This window comes from Macaca fascicularis, chromosome 17 (assembly GCF_037993035.2).
Source record: "Macaca fascicularis isolate 582-1 chromosome 17, T2T-MFA8v1.1".
Taxonomy (NCBI): domain Eukaryota; kingdom Metazoa; phylum Chordata; class Mammalia; order Primates; family Cercopithecidae; genus Macaca; species Macaca fascicularis.
The window spans coordinates 10703049-10724322 of record NC_088391.1 but is presented as its reverse complement, the minus strand read 5'-3'; the positions used below and the strand labels follow the sequence as shown (position 1 = coordinate 10724322).

Genomic DNA, 21274 nt, shown 5'->3' with positions numbered 1-21274 from the left:
ATTCTTCTTCCAATGTGGCCCAGGGAAACCAAAAGATTAGACATCCCTGAATAAATGGCGTTTCACAAGGCTGTAGGAGGCGGATAATATATGATTGTTTTTCTTGTGTAATGTTAGCCGTTGTTGACATTCAATGCCTCGATTAACAGGAGCTGCCGTCTGGCATTTGAACACTCATTGACTGAGAACACACAGGACGGTCTGCCACACTAGCTCTCATTGGCTGAGGACAAGATAGTCTGCCACACTAGCTCTCATTGGTTGAGAGCCTTCAATAGTACTTAGAGGAAGGGAAAAGTATATGGTCGTGTGTTTGTGGGTGTATAAATACTGTATAGTATTGTATACATACAGTATAATATTGTAACCAACTCTTTTACATTAATTGTAAAATATAAAGGATGACCAAGCATAGTGTCTCATGGCTGCAATCCCAGGGCTTTGGAAGGCCAAGGTGGAAAGATTGGTTGAACCCAGGAGTTTGAGAACTGCCTGGGAAACAGAGTGAGATTCCATCTCTGCAAAAAGTAAAAAATTAGCTGGGCATGGTGGCACGCACCTGTACTTCAAGCTACTCTGGAGGCTGAGGTGGGAGGATCACTTAAGTTCAAGAGTTCAGGGCTGTAGTGAACTCTGATTGATTGTGCCACTGCACTTCACCCTGGGCCACAAAGCAAGATCTTGTCTCTAATATATATGATTATATGCAATAATACATATGTTAGAGACATATTTATATATTATATAAAAATTATATACTAAATATATAATTTATTTATTATATATTATATAATAAATATATATTATAATATATATAAATTATATATAAAATATATAGAATTTTTATACATATTATATATAATAAATATAATTTATATATATAATTTTTAGAGATGAGTTTTATGTATATATCTCCAGGAGAGATATATATATATGTGTGTGTATATATATGTATAAATCTATACATATTTTTTGTCCAGGGTTGAATAGATTACAATGAATGGATAACACAAGGAACCACCAAATTGAATTGGCTATATGTGTACATTCTAATGACTTCCAAGTCCATATGTCCAGCTCATCTCTCCCCCATGAGCTCCAGACCTGTCTATTAAACTGCCAGTTTGACATATCTTCAACCAACAGGTCTTCAACTAAAACTACATGTTCCCCCAATGCCCTTCTCCACCCAACCTAGTCCTCCACCATGTTCCAGCTGAGTAAACAGCGTCTGCATATGCTCAGCTGTCCAAGTCAGAAGTTGAACATTATACTTTCCTCTTCCTTATCCTTTGCATCCTTTTAGTCATCAAATCCTGTTCATTCTATGTCTTACCATCTATTGAATGCATCAAGGTGGCTCCATCCTAGGTGGTCCCATCCCACGTGGCAGTCAAGTAAAGGATACCCTTTACTACAACCAAGCATTGCCTTTTGTGATGGGAGAAGGGAACAGAAAGCCAAGAAAACACACAGGGAGAATCAGTTATTTCCATCCAGGGGAGAAGGGCTTTCTTTAATCCGAGTCTCAAATAAATATAGGGATTCCCTTAGTGCACAGGATAAGGGCATTCTAGGTAGAGGAAACAGAATGATTTTAAAAATGGAGGTTTGAAAGTGCATGAAACATAAGGCTAAGCACAAATACTTGTACGTGGCTGTTCACAGCAGCACAATTCACAATAGCCAAAAAGTGGAAACAATCCAAAGATGCATTAATGGATGCACAGACAGACAAATTGTGGTTTATCCATGGGAGAGAATATTATTCAACTGTGATGAAGAATTGGAACTACTGATATTTGCTACATGGATGCTACATGGGTAGTCTTCATAATAGTGCTTTTCCTGTCATCTTTCTAGTCAGATAATTTCTTAGCTGATGAACCTTGAAAACGTTATGCTAAGTGAAAAGCCAGACACAAAAGGTCACCCATTCCACATAAAATAGGTGGAATTCCACACCTAGTCCACCTAAAATATCCACAAAAGGTAATCCACAGAGGTAGAAAGCAGACGGTGGGGAGTGGAGTTGGGGGTAATTGCTTAATGGGTATGAGGTCTCCTTCTAGGATGATGAAAATGGTTTGGAACAAAAAAAGAAGTGACGGCTGTCCAACAACATGTATGTACTAAATGCCACTGAATTGTTCACTTTAAAAGGTTAATTCTATATTATGTAAATTTCACTTCAACTTTTAAAAGTCCTTTTTAAAAAAAAAACTCCAGGGGATAGAACGTAAGTGGTTAGAAATAAATGTGAGATGGTAGACAGGAAATAGTCTGAAAAGAACCATGTATCCTGTAACTGTAGAAGCTGAAAGATCTTTGTGACATATTTAAACTCTCATTCTTATGGGTTGTTGATACAGTATTAAATTCAACACATATGTAGATATTATCTTACTTCATTGAGATGAGATTTGTGGCTCTTGATTCCTCTCGAAGGCTCAGTTTTGATCAAATCTTCTTTGGAGTATGATTTCCAAGTGTACTCATCATTGTATTGTGTCTGATTGAGAATAGGATCACTAAGTGAATATGTGTATCCTAATCTTCTGATACCATTTTGGCTACAAAAAAAAAAAAAAAAAACCCCAGCAGAAATTAGAGTCAGAGGTTAAATACCAAATCTCACAAAAGTACCCATGTCAAATCATTTTACCCCTTACATTTTTTAAAAAGATAGATTGACATAAGAGTTGATGCCAGAACTAATTTAATTTCAGGTTTTCCTTGAAGGAAAACAATGCTGTATTTTAGGATGGCTTTTAACAAAAGTACAGAGGCCTAAAATAAAATTTAAAAACATAACAATATGAAATTTATTTCATTAATTTTTTAAAGAGCTGAACACTCTCCAGTACAAATGGCACTTCAGTGTAACCAAATAGCTGGTGAAGAAAAGCTTCTCTCTATAGAAATCTTCTATCTGATAAAGGGAAGAGATATAAGAATTGAAATATCACTAGTTTCAAGCACCTAATGAAATAATGAATCTAGGCAATGACCAGCAGTGTCCACTCGCAGCTCCAAAAGAGGACCACCAGACACTATGAGCTTCTGAGTGAATACATGCATTGCCACATATTAAATATCTTTGCCAAAATGCAGAACTTGAATCAGATGAAGTCTTTACAATGTTGGATTACAGGAAATACATGAAAAGAGAAATCATTTAAATGGCATCATGGAGATTAAAAAAAAAAAAAAAGTCCCAGAACAATGATTCTGTTTGTTCAACAGTGAATTTGTCAGAAAAAAAAAAAAAGGTTCTCTCTCTCTCTCTCTCTTTTTTTTTAAGATTAAATGAAATAAGAGACATAATAACCAAATGAAATGTATGGACCTTTCCTGGATTCAATTTCAAACCACTGCCTTTATAAAAAAAAAGTTATGAGACAATTGGAGAGATTTGATTGCTGATTGGCCATTTGATATTAAGGAATTGGTTTTCTTAAAGGTGAGATAATAGTATTGTTACAATTTTTAAAACATTTTTTATCTTTTAGAGATACATACAAAATCTTTAGAATTGAAATGATACAACGCCTGGGATTTGCTTCCGCATACTCCAGTGGGAAGGATGAGTGGAGGGTGCAGATAACAGTAGCTAACGAGCGATGATTGCTGTTGCTGGCTCGTAGTGGGGGATTCCTTGTATGTTCCTTTGTGTATGTTCAAAATATTTCATTTTGACTTATCTTTAAAAGAGGGCTAGATAGATTCAGATTATCTCTGTAAGAAACAAATATCTGGGATGTTGGAAACAAACATCCAGATGATCATTTATTGTCATTCAGATATAAAATGGAGAGTTTCCAAAGGGAGAGGATACAGCACAAACAACTGTTTTGTTGTTGTTGTTGTTGTTGTTTTCTGTTTTTTTGTTTTTTGTTTTTTGGTTTTTTTTGAGACAGAGTCTTGCTCTGTTGCCTAGGCTGCAGCGCACTGGTACCATCATAGCTCACTGCAGCCTCAAACTGCTGGGCTCTATCTATCCTCCCACCTCAGCCTCCCAAGTAGCTAGGACTTACAGGCATGTGCCACCATGCCCAGCTGATTTATTTTTTATTTTTGTTTTTTGAGATGACGTCTCATTATGTTGCCCAGGCTGGTCTTGAACTTCTAGCCTCAAGCGATCCACCCGCCTCAAGTAGCTGGAACTACAGGTGCATGCTACAGGCTGGGATTACAGCCGTGAGCCACCACACTTAGCCACAAAAAGCTTTAAAAGAATCAATTTTCAGATCTCAATTTCTCAATATACTCTTTCCTAGAACATATCCGCCTGAGAACAAACCCGCAAATGTATGTGGGTTCTTTCTTCCTACACCCCTTGCCTGATTCTCTCTTCCCCATTTCACCACAGGCTCTTTCTATGGTGCATTGCCTCGAGGAATAAGCCTCCAACCGTGAGGGGGGCCTCCAGTGAAGGGAAACATGGTCGGAGTGATTTCAGAGACACCTCCTTGTAATCCAAGCTCCATTTGGAACCACTTGCCTGGGCTTGTGGTTCTCAATGTCATGTGTATTTCTAGAGAGTGAAGGGCTGTGCTATACCCAGGGTACTAGTTCTTTGTGGGTGGCTCTGAATTTAGGTATGTCATAGAGCATGGCTGAGAGGAATGTCTGGTTTTCTATCTCCTAACAATTACAAAACGTTCACATCCTTTTAGGGAGAGGCCTCTGAGAGAAGAGCAGAGGATGCAGAATGCTTAAAATGACTCCTTTCCTCCCACATTTAAAGATAGGCATTTATCAGCTTATCTCTAGGACATGCCATTAGCTGGAAAGAAAAGCAGCTTTGAGGTGGTAAAGCAGCACAGGTTGGTCACACTGATTACTTTAAATATAACCAGAATCTTGCCTTTTTTTTTTTTTTTTTTTTTAAGACAGAGTCTCACTCTGTCACCCAGGCTGGAGCAACCTCCACTTCCCGGGTTCAAGCAATTCTCCTGTCTCAGTCTCCCGAGTAGCTGGGACAACAGGCACATGCCACCACTCTGGGCTAATTTTTGTATTTTTAGTAGAGACGGGGTTTCACCATATTGGTCAGGCTGGTCTCGAACTCCTGACCTCAGGTGACCCACCTGCCTTGGCCTCCCAAAGTGTTGGGATTACAGGAATGAGCCACCATGCCCAGCCCAGAATCCTTTACGAGACAGCAAATTTTTAAAGATACACTAGATAAAACTGACAAATAGGAATCTTGTATTTTTTTTTCAGGTTTTATATTAATCATTCAATAAAGTATTTAAATTTTATTCTGAATCCAATCATGTTACAAAATACTCCAATACAGCCAAGTTTCATTTTATTTTATGTTGTAAAATATTTAACAATAAATGAAAGTATAGGCTGACCTGCCAGAACAATTTTAATTTTCACTATATATAACTTTCTTTCATTGAATACTAGTAAATATTTGATTTGATGTCTGATGAAATTAATAAAATTGTTTCTGTTTTTACACATAAGTATTTAATCATTCCCAAAAGGAAAGCAGCAGAATTCTATATACATGAGAATATATTTAGGAAACATCATGCTTTTTATTATACTCTTCACAAACAACTTATACATTTATCTACACATTTTATTGCATTATTTTTGGATACGTTGCAATGAAATGTATAGCTAACTGTATAAGTTACCTGGATATAATTAATCATATCAGACTCAAATCTTTTAACACTTCTCTTGTGTACTTTTAATTGTCTTCTCTACAATATGCATTCCATAATTTATTTTTCAGTGGTTTTTATAATATTCTCAAAACATATATTAACATTTATTTGAATTGAAAGTGTAACTAGATTTTATTTGGACAGGAAATAAACCTGATTTTACTTATGGATTTGAACAACAAGGACTGATTTTACCAACTAGGTAAAGATGGTATAAACTGTATAAGCTAAATGTTCAACTCCAAGATTTTGATAAAAATATATTCAAAGTATGATAAAAGCCTTTTATGAAAAAAAGTTTGTATGATAAAAATTTATTAAAATTTGTGTTTCCATTTTCCAAATCCTTTTTGAATATAGAAAATTAAACAAGTTGCCGCCAAGTGAAATAGTAACAGGTGCAATTTAATAGTCATGTGTTAAGACGTGTCTTTTCAGCATATTCTCAGAAACTGAGATAGGGAATAACTCAATGACTGGATGATAAATCATCTTATTAATTGCTTTCAGCAAAATTGAAGGAGTACTCAAACCAAGCTGTCAGCTGATCAGTCATTAAAAATCACATTGTGATTTCTGGGACATAATTCAGAAAGAGTTCAGAGTACTGAGTGACACTGCTATACTAAAACTCCTTTAATTTGCACCTACTTATTTAAATATATATATATATATGAACAAGGTTTCTTAACATTAGAAGCAGAAAAAAGTGATGCTGAGTGCAGTTGCATTCTAAAAATAACAACACTCAAAACTAGATATATGAACTAATTGAAAACTAAACAGCCACATTTATCTCATTAAGATGCAGTTGCAAAAAAATTTACTTTTTGTATTTCATAATTATGAGCATTTATAATGTATTTATTGCTTTGAGCAATTGTGTACTAAAATAATTGTGGTAACTCTATACTTAGGGTCATATAACATGTTTAAAAATTAATTTCAATTAATATACTAAAATAGTTGCAAAGAAGTATAATAGAGTGATCAATAAATTGCTTTCAAACATAAAATACATTACAGCAGGGAAAAATTCTATGGAGGAAGTGGAGTGGGAATGAGAGTTCAAGAAGAGAAAGAAATGAAATAAGTGATCAAAGAAGAGCTTATTTGTGTGTTTATTTAAAAGATCATGGCAGGTATTAATTTGCTAAAGCATTCAGAGTATTCATTGGTTTTATTGAAAAGTTTTATTTTAAAATGTCAATATGTAGGATGGGGAAGAAGTTTAATCTTTTGCAGTTATTTAAATTTATGTTGACATTTGACAAAGCCATCATACAAAGACTCTCTATAACCAGGGAACTTATACAGAGTCTTCACGCCTGAAAGCACCAAGAGCCAAATTAGGCTACAACAAACTGTAAACATTAAGGTCACATCCTTAAGGGGGGAAAAAGAAATTTTAAAAAATCAAATAAAAAATAAATTCAAGAATAATTAGAATAAATAGTCTACCCAAATGAGAAGGAACCAGAAAAATAATTCTGGCAATATGACAAAACAAGGTTCTATAACATCCCTGAAAGATCACACTAGCTTTCCAGCAACAGATCTAAACTAAAATGAAATCTTTGAAATACCAGATTAAGAATTCAAAAGGCTGATTATTAAGCTACTCAAGGAGATACCAGAAGAAGGTGAAAACCAACATAAAGAAACTAAGAAACAACTCAGGATATGAATAAAAAATTTTCTAAAGAAATAGATTTTTAAAAATCAGAACTGGAAATGAAAGACACATTTAGAGAATGACAAAATGCAGTGGAAAGTTTTAACAGACTAGAACAAGTAGAAGAAAGAATTTAAGAGCTAGAAAACAAGGCTTTTGAATTAACCCAGACAAAAATAAAGAAAAAAGAATAGAAAGAAATGAGCAAAGTCTTCAAGAAATATGGGATTATGTAGAATGGCCAAATCTAAGAGTAACTGGTGTTCTGAGGGAGAAGAGTAAGTAAAAAGTTTGGAAAACTTATATGAGGGAATAAATGAGGAAAACTTTCCTGGGCTTGCTAGAGATTTAGATATCCAAATACAAGGAGCTCAAAGAACTCCTTAGAGATTCATCACAAAAAGGACTTCACCAACACCCATAGTCATCAGGCTATCCAAAGTCAATGTGAAGGAAATAATTCTGAGAGAAGTGAGACAAAAGGATCAGGTAACCTATTAAAAAATAAAACAAAACAAAAAAACCTATCAGACTAACAGCAAATTTTTCAGCAGAAACCTTACAAACCAGAAGGGATTGGGGTCCTATTTTTAGCCTCCTTAAAGAGAGTAACTGTCAACCTAGAATTTTTTATCCAGAAAAACTAAGTTTTATAAACAAAGAAGAAATAAAGTCATTTTCAGACAAACAAATGCTGAGGGAATTTGTCACTACCAGGCCAGCCCTACGAGACATGCTAAAAGGAGTTCTAAATCCTGAAACAAAAGGTCAATATATACCAGAATAGAACTTTTTGAAAAGACCTATAAAATAACACAATGAAGAAAACAAAGCATCTAGGAAGCAATTAACATGATGACTAGAACAGTCCCTCACATCTCACTATGAACATTGAACATAAATGGCCTACATTCTCCACTTAATAGATTGGCAGAATGAATTTTAAAATATCCACAAACCACAAAATATCTGCTGTCTTCAAGAGACTGACCTAAAACATAAGGATTCATGTGAACCCAAGGAAAAAGGGTGGAAAAAGATATTCCATGCAAGTGGAAACCAAAAGCGAGCTGGAGTAGCTATTCTTATATCAGATAAAACAGACTTTAAAGCAACAACAGTAAGAAAAGACAAAGAAGGTCGTTAAATAATGATAAAAGGATTAATCCAACAAGAAGATATTACAATCCTAAATTTGTATGCATCTAACATTGGAGCTCCCAGATTCATAAAATATTTGCTGCTAGATCCAAGAAATGAGATAGACAGCAACACAATAGCAGTGGGGGACTCCAACACTCCATTGACAGCACTAGACAGATCATTGAGACAGAAAGTCAACAAAGAAACAATGGACTTAAACTACACTCTAGAGCAAATGGACCTAACAAATATTTACAAAAAATTCTACCCAAGAATTGCAGAATACACGTTTTTTCTCATCAGCACATGGGACATTCTCCAATATAGACCATACAATAGGCCACAAAACAAGTCTCAATAAATTTTAAACAAAGTCATATCAGGTATCTTCTCAGATCACAGTGGAATGAAACTAAAAATCAACTCCAAAAGGAACTCTCAAAACTATACAAATACATGGAAATTAAACAATCTGCTCCTGCATGATTTTTGGGTTAACAATGAAATCAAGATGGAAATTTTTAAAACCCTTTTAAATAAATGATAATAGTGACACAAGTTATGAAAACTTCTGGGATACGGTAAAAGCAGTGCTAAGAGGAAAGTTTATAGCACTAAATGCCTACAGCAAAAAGTCTGAAAGATCACAAATTGACAACCTAATTTCATACTTCAAGGAACGAGAGAAACAAAAACAAACTAAACCCAAAGCTAGTACAAGAAAATAAGATCAGAGCAGAACAAAATGAAATTAAACAAACAACAACAAAAAAAGATCAATGAAACAAAAAGCTTGTTCTTTGAAAAGGTAAAATTGATAGACCATAAACTAGATTAACCAGGAAAAGAAGAGAGAATATTCAAATAAACTCAATTTGAAATGGAACTAGAGACATTTCAACTGACACCACAGAATTATGAAAGATAATTCAAGACTACTATGAGCACCTCAATGCACTCAAACTAGAAAATCCAGAGGAAATGAATAAATTCTTGGAAACATACAAGCCTCCTAGATTAAATCAGGAAGAAATAGAAACCCTGAGCAGACCAATAACACACAGTGAGATTGAATCAGTAATAAAAAAAGCTGTTGACTTCAAAAAAAGCCAGAGCCAGATGGATTCACAGCTGAATTCTACCAGACGTTCAAAGAAGAATTGGTGCCAATCCTACTGAAACTATTCCAAAAGATTGAGAAAGAGGGAATCCTCTCCGACTCATTTTATGAAGTCAGTCTCACTCTGATACCCAAAACCAGGAATACTGGTCTGTAGAAAACTACAGACCAATATCCCTGATGAACATTGATGCAAAAATTCTCAACAAAATACTGACTGAATTCAATAGCACATCAAAAAGATAATATGCAATAATCAATTGGGTTTCATCCCAGGGACACAGGCATGCTTTAATATATGCAAGTCAATAAATATGATATATCATATAAATGGAATCAAAAAACAAAAATCACATGAGCATTTCAACAGATGCAGAAAAAGCATTCAATAAAATCCAGCATCCCTTTATGATAAAAACCTTCAACAAACTAGGCATCTAAGGAATATACCTGAAAATAATGAGAGCCATCTGTGACAAAACCACAATTTTCATTACACCAAATGGGGAAAAGTCGAAAGCATTTCCTTTGAGGCCTAGAACAAGAAAAGGATACCCACTTTCACCACTTCTATTCAACATAGTACTGGAAACCCTAGCCAGACCAATCAAGCAAGAGAAAGAAATAAAGTGTATCTACATTTGAAAAGAGAAAGTCAAAATATTGCTGTCTGCTGATGATATGATCGTATACCTAGAGTTTGGATAAAAGAATTCAGTAAAGTCTCAAGTTACAAAATCAACGTACACAAATCAGTAGCACTGCTATATACAACAATGACCAAACTGAGAATCAAATCAATAACTCGATCCCTTGTACAACAGCTGCCAAAAATAAAATACCAGGAATATACTTAACCAGGGAGGAGGTGAAATATCTCTACAAGGAGAACTACAAAACACTGCTGAAAGAAATCACAGGTGACACAAACAAATGGAAACACACCCCATGGATGTGTTTCACGGATCGGAAGATCAATATTATGAAAATGACTATACTGCCCAAAGCAATCTGCAGAGTCAATGCAATTCTTATTAAAATACCAACATCATTTTCACAGAATTAGGAAAAAAAATCCTGAAATTCATATGGAATCAAAAGAGAGCATAAATAGCCAAAACAATCCTGAGTAGAAAGAATAAATCTGAAGGCATCACATTACCAGACTTCAAATTATACTACGAGGCTATAGTTACCAAAAGAGCATGGTACTGGTTAAAAAAAAAAAAAAAAGGTAGGCACATTGACCAATGGAACAGAATAGAGAACTTAGAAATAAAGCCAAATACTTACAACCTAGTGATCTTTGACAAAGCATACAAAAACATAAATTTGGGAAAGGACACCATATTTAATAAATGGTGCTGGGAAAATTGGCTAGCATCTCTCACCTTGTACAAAAATCAACTCAAGATGGACAAAAGACTTAAACATAAGAGACGGGAAACCATAAAAATTCCAGGAGATAACCTAGGAAAAACTCTTCTGGACACTGGCCTAGGCAAATAATTCATGACTAAGACCCCAAAAGCAAATGCAAAATAAATAAATAAATAAATAAATAAATAAATAGAACCTAATTTAACTGAAATGCTTCTGTACAGCAAAAAGAATAATTAGATTAATCAGACAACCCACAGAATGGGAGAAAAATATTTGCAAACTGCGCAGCTAACAAAGGACTAACATCCCGAATCTACAAGGAACTCAAAGAAATCACCAAGAAAACAAATCCTATCAAAATGTTGGTAAATGACATGAACAGACATGTCTCAAAAGAAGGTATACAAATGGCCAAAAACATGTGAAAAAAAATGCTCAACATCACTGGTCATCAGGGAAATACAAATGAAAACTGCAATGAGATACCAACCTACGCCTGCAAAAAGTATTGTTGAATTTAATTATTAAAAAGAAAAAAAAACCAATAGATGTTGGCAACGATGTGGTGAAAAGGAAACACTTAAACACTGATGGTGTATATGCTTCTATGGAAAACAGTATGAAGATTTCTTGAGGAACTAACAGTAGATCTATCGTTTGGTCCAGCAATCCCACTACTAGGTATCTACCCAAAGGAAAAGAAGTCATTTTATTAAAAAGACAACTGTACGTGTATGTTTATCACAGCACAATTCACAATTTTAAAGATATAAAACCAACCTGAGTGTCCACTGATTAGTGAGTGGATCAAAAAAAATTTGGTATATATATACAACATGGAATATTACACAGCCATAAAAAAAGAATGAACTAATGTCTTTTGCAGCAACTTGGATGGAGCTGGAGGCCATTATTCTAAGTGAAGTAACTCTGGAATGAAAAACCAAATACCATACATTCTCACTGAGAAGTGGGAGCTAAGCTACAGGTACCCAAAGGCCTATAGAGTGATATAATGGACTATGGAGACTCAGAAGCAGGGAGGGAGAGGGAAGCGAGTGAGGAATAAAAAATTACATATTGGGTGCAATGTACACTACTTGGGTGATGGGTACCCTAAAATCTCAGACTTCACCATTATGCAATGCATCCATGTAACCAAAAACCACTTGTACCGCAAAAGCTATTGAAATAAAAAAAGTTAAAATTTTTACACTGAAAATTTTTGTGAGAACTTTATAAATATATAAATTCAAACATCACTGACCTAGACTCCCTAAGTTATCTATTTGTTTTTGGTTTTCATCCCCTAAACGTTTCTTCTTCAGGCAACTCTTACAGTCATATACCTGGCACTTTCATTACAATCAGATGATAAAATTTCCCAGTTAGAACGGGACTCAGTGGGATAGCTAGTAACTCAGAAATCTGGAATCTTGTAGCCTTGTACTTTTTGGAAATTTATCATATACTATGGTGGGAAAAACGAATGAAAATGACTAACTTCTTTGTGTTAGTCACTATCCTGGTGCTTTGTGTCCTCAGAACAGCCACTCTAGGCAGGTATCATTATCCCCATTTCACCAATGACAAAACTGAGCCCCAGATGGCTTGTTAACTTGTGCAAGGTAGCAGAGATAATACGGGTAAGAGCAGAGGATAGACGGCATTTCTGCCTAACTCCATAGCCATGGTCTTACCAATACTCCATTCCACTCCTCAATATCTTGAACTTTTAAGGCAAAAAGATTTTTCTTTTTTTGAGACAGAGTCTCGCTCTGTCGCACGGGCTGGAGTGCAGTGGTGTGATCTCGGCTCACTGTAACCTCCGCCTCCCGGGTTCAAGCAATTCTCGTGCCTCTGCCTCCTGAGTAGCTGGGATTACAAGTGCCCGCCACCACACCCGGCTAATTTTTGTATTTTAGGTAGAGACGGGGTTTCACCACGTTGGCCGTGCTTAAGGTGAAAAGATTCTTATTGGACACAATTCACAGAATGAAGATGATAATTGAAGGCTCTCTATGCTGATTTCACACCTACCAGTGACACAGTAAAAGATGATGGGGCGGCTGGGCGCAAGGGCTCACACCTGTAACCCCAGCACTTTGGGAGGCCGAGGGGGGTGGATCACAAGGTCAGGAGATCGAGACCATCCTGGCTAACATGAAATCCTGTCTCTACTAAAAATACAAAAAACTAGCCAGGCGAGGTGGCGGGCGCCTGTAGTCTCAGCTACTTGGGAGGCTGAGGCAGGAGAATGGTGTAAACCTGGGAGGCAGAGCTTGCAGTGAGCTGAGATTGTGCCACTGCACTCCAGCCTGGGTGACAGAGCGAGACTCCGTCTCAAAAAAAAAAAAAAAAAGAAAGATAATGGGGCTCCCCTAATCCTGCTCTCACTCACCTATTGATGAGCTTAGAAGCTCAGAAAGAAGCTGATGTTTAGAAACTCCCACTACCCTCAGCTCAGGTTGAATTGGAGAAGTTGAAGCCAATATTGTAGTATCTGGAGGAGTGGAGGTAAGAATAGGGGGACAGTGGCCTTCTTCCAGCTTCCAAGACTAGTCTTGGTGATGCTGTGATAACAAGTATTTGTTCATCCATTCACCTATTCACTCAATTGTCATTGCCTGCCTACTATATATAAGGGAATGGATTCAAGTCACATGAATGTTTAGGTAGCACAACCTTATTAACCTGTACATTAGGTCTGCTGTAAACCACGATACACAGCAACTTTATGAAAAATTAGTAGCCATTTTCTTGGTTTCCCTATAGGAGGTCTGGATACTGTTTGAGGGGAGGGGCTATCACTAATACTTGGAGGAGAGCTGTGCACACAGTAGCCCCTACCCAAGAGCATTTTTATGAGGCTTCTCTAATTACTGTCTATGTGTTTGGATTCTGAGTCATAAAAGACAAGCCAACAAATTAAAACATGTATATCAATCTAACTCAAATAGTGATCTACCGAATGAAGGCAGGCACTGCTCCTGTCTTAGGCGTGAATGCAGTCCTCATAGTGGTAGCATAGGAATCCCAGTTGGGGCCACCTGCTAAAAGTACAACAAAGCAGTTTTAAATATGGCAAACCTGAATGTTTTGATGAAACGTTGTTTTAACAATTAAGATAATTTTGCAAGAGAAAAAAAAAACATTTTGGATAATTTATCTTTAGAGTCTAAGGAATAAAGGCCAAAATACAGCCTCTAATAGGAATGAGGGAAAGCTTGACTTATTTGTGTTTCACCCCAAAATAAAAGATAGTTCTACTGTTTCTCCTGAGCATTCATGCATGCTATTTGAAAGAATTAAAGACAGACATAAAAATATAAAGAGGAAAGCAGTTCATCTGAAATTCTATCATCTTAAAAGACCCACTATTATGCTTTGGTCACCAACTTTACATGCATCATCTTAGATGTACCTATATTTGCATCATACTAGATATGATTTTACACACAGGGGATCATATGACATACATCAAGTTTTATAATGGACACCTCCTTACTTCTTTCTTTCCCTGCCATTGCCACTCTCCTTCCTATCCCTCCTCCCAGGCAGCACATGTTAACAATTGTGCCGGTTTCTTTGCATACCTATGGAGGTATCACATGCTGATTTATACATAGACATATTGGGTTTCAGTTATCTACCTTTTGTTTCACAAAAGTGGGTTCATATGCCACAAAGTCTTTTTCTTATATCTGTCACTAACAGTGTCTGATAGAAAACCCCTCCAAGTTATCTGGCGTGGTTCTAATGCATGTCTTGTAACGGTTGTGCAAAATCTTGTGGTGTATATGCTATTTAAAGCTATGAGAGTGGGGAGATCAATGAGGAAGGGAGTAGACTTGGAGCAGAAGTTCCGAGGCTGAGACCTGGAACACTCCAATGTCAAGAATTTGGAGAGAGAGAAGGAGGAACCAGTGAAGGGGCTGAAAAGCACTGTTAGCAAGGTGATGAAGAAATCAGGAGCCAGTGGCATCCTGAAAGTCAAAGAAAGTGTCCCAGAGAAGGGAGTCACATACTGCTGATGGTTCCAGGAGGATGCTGGCTGAGAACTTACCACTGGTAGTGCTATTGTTTGAATGTGTTCCCCAAATTTTGTATATTGGGAACTTAATCCCTAAATGTATATGTTGATAGCATTTGGAGGTGGGGCCTTTGAGAAGTAATTAAGATTAGATAAGGTAATCAGAGAGGGGTCCCCAGGGTGGGACTGGTGGCTTTATACAAAGAGGATGAGAGACCTGGGCTAGCACATTCTTGCCCTGTCATCATGCAATGCCCTCCACCATGTTACGATGCAGCTAATAGGCCCTCACCCAATGCCAGTGCCATGCTCTTGGACTTTCCATCCTCTAGAACCATTAGCTAAATAGTATTCTTTTCCTTATAAATTACCCAGTATGTAGTATTCTGTCATAGCAACAGAAAGTGAACTAAGGTAGATACCAGCAACAACACTATTTATTTGCCCCAACCTCCACTGTCAACGAAGTACCACCAAATTTCTCAGGAATATACATTTTAAATTTAAAATTCAGTCATTCTCTCACTCTTCATATCTAGGTAGTTACCTGCTGCTTTTTAGATGTCATGAGAACCTGGGTTGAACGCCTCTACTTTTTGAATAACACGGTGTTCTCTAGGATCTATCACTTCATCCCTAGAATACTGTAGCCAGTATGCTTAGCATAGGGAGCTCTGGCCAAATATTTATGGTTCCTGTTATGGTTCCTGTTATCTGTGAACCTCTTAATGTTCATATCCTCATCTATCCCAATCAAGTCTTGTTTATAACCTAACAGACTCTCATTTCCAATCAGGATCTGATCATCTGCAACTATTACCTGTCCTCTTAACCCTGGCTGAAGTTCTACCTCCACTTAAAAGCCCCTTAGAGAACCCAAGTCTTAGTCCCTTGTATTCCGCACTCTGTACCTGTGCTTCTATGCACGCCTAGTGTCTGCTCTCTAATCCTGCTCTACAAGAAATGACGTCATTCTCCAATATTCCTGCTTTAGTGGGCATCACTTTATGCTTGAAAGCATTTTATCCCAATAGCAGAATTCAATGTTCTTTGTTAAAAGAATTACAAGTGTGAACAAGTAAAAGGGAAGAAATTGTGAGGCATGCCACTCGTAAAAGAAGCCTTCTCTAACCTGATCTGAACTTCTGCATTGGACTTCTGGAAGGATTGGGAAGGATATCCTGCACAAAAGCCACACATAACTTCTCCCTCTTTTTTCTAAGGCAAACAACTCTAACAGTCCAGATTACATTTCTACTAGGCTCAGATATGCCTCAAAAAGCCTGGCAGAACAGCACTCCAGGCAGCACCTCCCAAGCAATCATGTGGGCAAGCACGATGTACCTCTCTGTGCTCCCAACTAGGGTCCTATCCCTTCTGAAGATAGTTTGGCAACTGGGGTCACCAATTGCCAGGTGCCTGTATCAGGAGCCGGACGGACAAGAGCAGCATGCCTCACTGTTTCCAGGAACCGAGGCCACGCAAGCTTCCCTCTTCCTGTGTTACATTTGTACAGATCAGGCACTCCCTCCTCTCCCTAATCCTTACCTGCTTGGATGCACACTTTATCTTTGGTACATCTTCCTTTAATTTCATGTTAATGATTTCCCTTACTACAACCCTTTTTGTCAGGGCTGTATTTCCATGCTTTTTACCTCCATTGGCAAAGCTTCTGAAAGTACAGTATGCTATTGGAACTGATCTTCTTCATTAACAGAAATGTTCATTGAGAAATCTGTAATCACAATATTCTGAAAATCTGTTTCTAGTATGTTCTCTGCATGTCACTACTTTCTTCTCAGTGTCTCAATGTCTTTTTCTGTAGCTCATATCCATCCTTCCTGTGATTATGTCTTCCTCATTCTTTCTTCTCTCATTTTCTGTTCCTCCTGCAAACAAGTCCCCAAGCCCTCCCATGGACCAAGCCCTGTGGGGCACTGGGACATAGAGTCTTGACCTGGCCTTGGAGAAATCACAAGCCAAGAGATGAGCTATGTATCCTATGAGCACAAGTTTAATGTGGTGCTGATGGCCTATGTGTCACAGGGAACATGAAGAGAGTGCAATTCTTTTTGCTTGGATGAGAAGATGGTGCAGCAAGGGCAGGCCCAGGGGTCATCATAGCATAGCTGGCACCTGAGCTGTGATTTAATTTAGTAGATGTTTGAAAGAGAAACACAGGACATGAAGTAAAGCAATTTACAGAGGAAGTAGCAGGAGATATGACAGTCTGAGATGAGACAGAACAAATAGCCCCATGTGAATGGAGCAAAGGGAAAGATGGCTAATGACAGGTCAGCAAAGCATCCTAAAGCCTCATTCTGCTAACCTTGACCACCCACTGGATGTGTTCACCATTAGGAAAATATAAAGCTATAAAAATATTATAAAATAGTAACTAATACGTATATTCTATCATACTTTAAAAAATATTTTCACATACGTTGTTTTATTCCCTCATTTTGTTTTAGAGATTCAAGCTATTGATAAATACAAGTTGTTTGTAATGTGCCACATGGTGACACTACAAAAAAGATAAGTCCATGTCCTAATCCCCAAAACCTGTGACTCTGATCTTATTGGGAAAAGGGGTTTTTGTGCTAGCAATTAAAGATCTTGAGATTAGGAAATCATCCTGGATTATCCTCGTGTACCCTAAATGCAATTAAAAGTGTGCTTATAAGACAGAGGCAGAGACCTGGAGTAATGAGGCCACAAGCTAGTGTTACAGAATCTCTGGCGTGTTGATTTTTCTGGCTGGAAACCTCTGTGCCTGCAGTGCCTTTGCCAGCCTTTGCCAGAGTTTTTTCTCCCGCATTGAGGTACACAGACAAGTGAAGAGTGAAGAAGAGTTTTAGTGTTAGAACAGCTCGGAGGAAGGAGTAGCTTCTCTCTGTAGGCAGGTCATCCAGTCAGGTGTTCAGCTGTCAGCAGAGAGGAGGCCCTGCAGAGCATAGTCCTCTCCATAGGCAAGTCATTTGCAGGTCTCTGAAGCTCTCGGCAGAGAGGGTAGCTCCCCTCTGTCAGCAGTGGAAAGGGTACTCCTTCCTTTCTGCAGCTAGTTGCCCCATCATCTCCAGCTATCAGCAGAGAGCATACTCCTCTGCAGACGGTGGTTCCCTTGTCTCTCCCTGCCCTCTTCATTCTCTGGCCATCCTCTTCCCTGCTCTGGCTGAGCCCAGGGTTTTTATGGACTTCAGAGGGAAGAATGTGCATGCTGATTGGTCCATGGGTGGCCATGGGCAGGCCGGAGGAGGCAGCATGAGTCCCCACTCAGGTTCCTGACTGGCAACCTGATCCCCAGTCTTCAGGCCCTCCCTGGTCAGAAGGTGGGGCCTTATTGGGCAACCCAGCCCCTTCCACCCAGGACTCTGCCTGCCTCCAGCTGCCATTCATAGCCCTGGGGCTTGGCCCCAACCCCACTCTGAGATCAGAGCCAGTGGAGAGAGGCCAGGGAGTGCGAGCAGATACCCCTGAGCCTGCAGGGATGAGGGTGGGGTGTGGCCTGGCAGTGGGAGGAGATACCCCTGAGCCTGCAGGGATGAGGGTGGGGTGTGGCCTGGCAGTGGGAGGAAATAACCCTGAGCCTGCAGGGATGGGTGGGTGAGGGTGTCCTTCCTGGGGGGTTCAAGGGTGCAGGCTGCAGAGATGCCCAGGTCCTGTGCCTGGGAGGGCAGCCACAGCTGCACCAGGGAGCTCCCGCCTGACCAACTTGGAAGAGGCAAAGCTCCCGCTTGTCCCTGGCTCCTGTCTGCTTCATGGAGTGGAAGGCCCAGGTCTGCAGCCGTGGGTTCCACAGGGAGGCTCAGAGGCACAGGGAGGCCCAGACCCACAGCGGCAGTTTGAGTGGCTGTAGCCTTGCCCAGGACGACGGGGCTCCTGCCTGCTCCATAGAGCAGGAGGCCTGGGTCTGCAGCTGTGGTTTGGGCAGCTGTAGCGGCACAGGGAGCTCCCATCCCGACTCAGAAGGGGCAACTCCCACGGGCTCCATGGAGCGTTGCAGCCCCAGCTGTGCTTCCCTACTGCAGCCAGCATGATGGCAGCAGCCACTGCCACCACTAGCAGTGCCCATGGCCACCTGAAGCTGGAAGAGGTAAGGACCACTTCTCCCCCAGGGCCTGTGGAGGGAGTGCAGACTTTTCCAGACCTTGATTTCAGGCTCTTGACCTTCAGAGCTGTGAGCAAATACATTTTTGTTGTTTGAAACCACCAGTCTGTGGGAACATACAGCAGCCACAGGAAGCTAATACAGCACCTGAGAGGCCCATCTGTAGTAATTATTCAATAGCAGTTAGTCATCAGTCACCATCAACCTCATCCTATTTTGGACCAAAGCTGGGCAGTGGTGACACATCAAGCCCACCTTTTGGAGGGTGACTCACCCAGCAGTGGGGGATGAAGTGGCACAGACTAGCCATTAGAGGCCCGAGCCTGGAGGTAAAGGGGCAAATTCACCCAGGGGAAAAAGAGCTTTGGAGGCAGAATCAAAGAGACCTGGTGATCGAACTGCAGTCTCAAGGAGGCTGCTTTCCCTTCTAAGCTGAGGAGCTAGGACCCTCTTAACTGAACTCTCAAAGTCTGGAAGGTTTGAGGAGGACAAGGAGTGCGGTTTTGCACACGTCAAGTTGGAGGCCCTGCTGCGACACCCACGTGGAACTGTCTGGTAGACAGTTAGATATTCTGGTCTGAAAAATTAGGAGGAAAGTCCAAGTCAGGGATAAAGGTAGAGAGTTGTTGGCACCTTTATGCAGCACCTGAAGCCCGGTGGCAGGATGTGGTCAAAGAGAAGGTAAGCCTAGAAGGATCAATCTTGGAAGACTCTAAGAGTTCCCAGACAAGAAGGCGATGCAATGGGGAGACAGCGGGAGAACAGGGTGGTTAGAAAGGGAAGAGAAGCATCCAAAGGGGTGCCGTCGGGATGCTAGGAGGGGATCCTCCCTCCTTTGTGTCTCCTGTTTGCCTTGTCATCATATAGAAACTGAGTGTATTAGCTATTTTCTGCACTAATTAAGTATTTTCATTTTCCACTCTTAATTCACAATGGAATGAATTGGAATGAAAATATGAACTTCACTCATTCTTGTGGGAGGCACCATTCTAGGAAATTTGTACTTGAACAATCCCTCAGTGCTCCGCAGCCACTGTGGAATTACAATTACCCAGCTATACAGCAGCAGTGGGCAATTATTGCCACAAGAGACCACGATGGAGCTGACTACTCGGTAATCATGCCACTAGCATCACAGCCAGAGTGGCTCTCCCTCCACCGACCCAAAAGCCTGAACTGGTGAACCTGCTGCATCTGCGGGTAGAATTAGGATGAAAAGCACTACCTCTGTGAGATACAAAATCTCTGTGGAAGAAAAATCAGTTGGGGTTAGAGGCGGCCGCTGAAGGCCATGGCTCCCAGCCTATGTGACAGCCCAGGGAGGGCCCCGCCTCTGCAGACACCGCTGGGACTGCAGCCAGCAGCCACTCCCTCCCCCACTTTCCTTGCTGTTTCCTAGACCCTGTATGGGGATCGGGACTCATGCAGGACTTGTTCTCTTCTGATCTTCCCGGACTTTTTCTTCTTTGCCTTTGACCCTGTTTTCCTTGGAAAATCACCAGCTCTTCCTTTTTTCCTCTCCCCTCTTAGCCAGGCGTTTCCTTGAGTGTTTAAAACTTAACCCTGCGCCTTTTCGGGAGCGGGGACTTGGCAAAGGGTACACGAAGGACTGAAAAGGGGCAACGTCATGAATACCCTGTAATTCTCCCTGACTCCCCTTCTTTTCCTCAGTTGAGTGTACTCCTAAGAGCGATGCCACACCCTTAAAGACCTAAGGCCCCTTTTTCTCAACAGGACCCTTTCCCCGGGAAAGCCCCCTCCCCACCCCGCAGACCGGCAGAGTCTGCTGTCTTACTTGGCCGGAGGTTGTGGTGGCAGAGAGAGGGATCCGGAGCCCTGGGCCCGGGCTGTTCCATTCTGCCCGAGGAGGCGGCCACGGGACCCTGGCTCCGGCTGAACTCAGCGCTGCGGGAGCCCCGGGCCGCTTTGTGACTCGTCGCTATGGAGACAAGGGTCGGGTTCCAGGGAGTTCTGCCCTGCCAACGGGTGCTGGCCACGAAGGAGGCTTAACCTGGCCAGCGTGGGAATGGGGTGCAGAGAGCAAAGAAATGTGGCTTTGATCCTATGGACGCCTTACTTTTTACATTATTTGTATAGTTCTTGCAGTGAGCTTTCCCGACCA

At 40.0% G+C, this 21274-nt stretch overlaps 1 protein-coding gene across 10 annotated transcripts in view; it reads right to left on the bottom strand.

Moving 5' to 3' along the window:
- Positions 1-21053, bottom strand: part of TEX26 (testis expressed 26) — a 40966-nt gene extending 19913 nt beyond the window's left edge. For 4 of the 10 annotated variants that reach the window (XR_012426803.1, XR_012426802.1, XR_012426801.1 and 1 more), the window contains exons 1-3: positions 20948-21053; positions 13980-14064; positions 2408-2573 (exon numbers count right to left, since the gene is read on the bottom strand). Coding sequence is in view for 2 of the 10 variants with exons in the window: in XM_005585590.5 (XP_005585647.2) it covers positions 2408-2573; positions 13980-14064; positions 20948-21008 (312 nt within the window). In the remaining 8 variants the exon portion in view is untranslated. The remainder of the gene's footprint in view (positions 1-2407; positions 2574-13979; positions 14065-20947) is intronic. The other 6 variants (XR_012426805.1, XR_012426806.1, XM_045376801.3 and 3 more) reach the window with 2 other exon arrangements.
- Between the last annotated feature and the right edge of the window lie 221 nt (positions 21054-21274).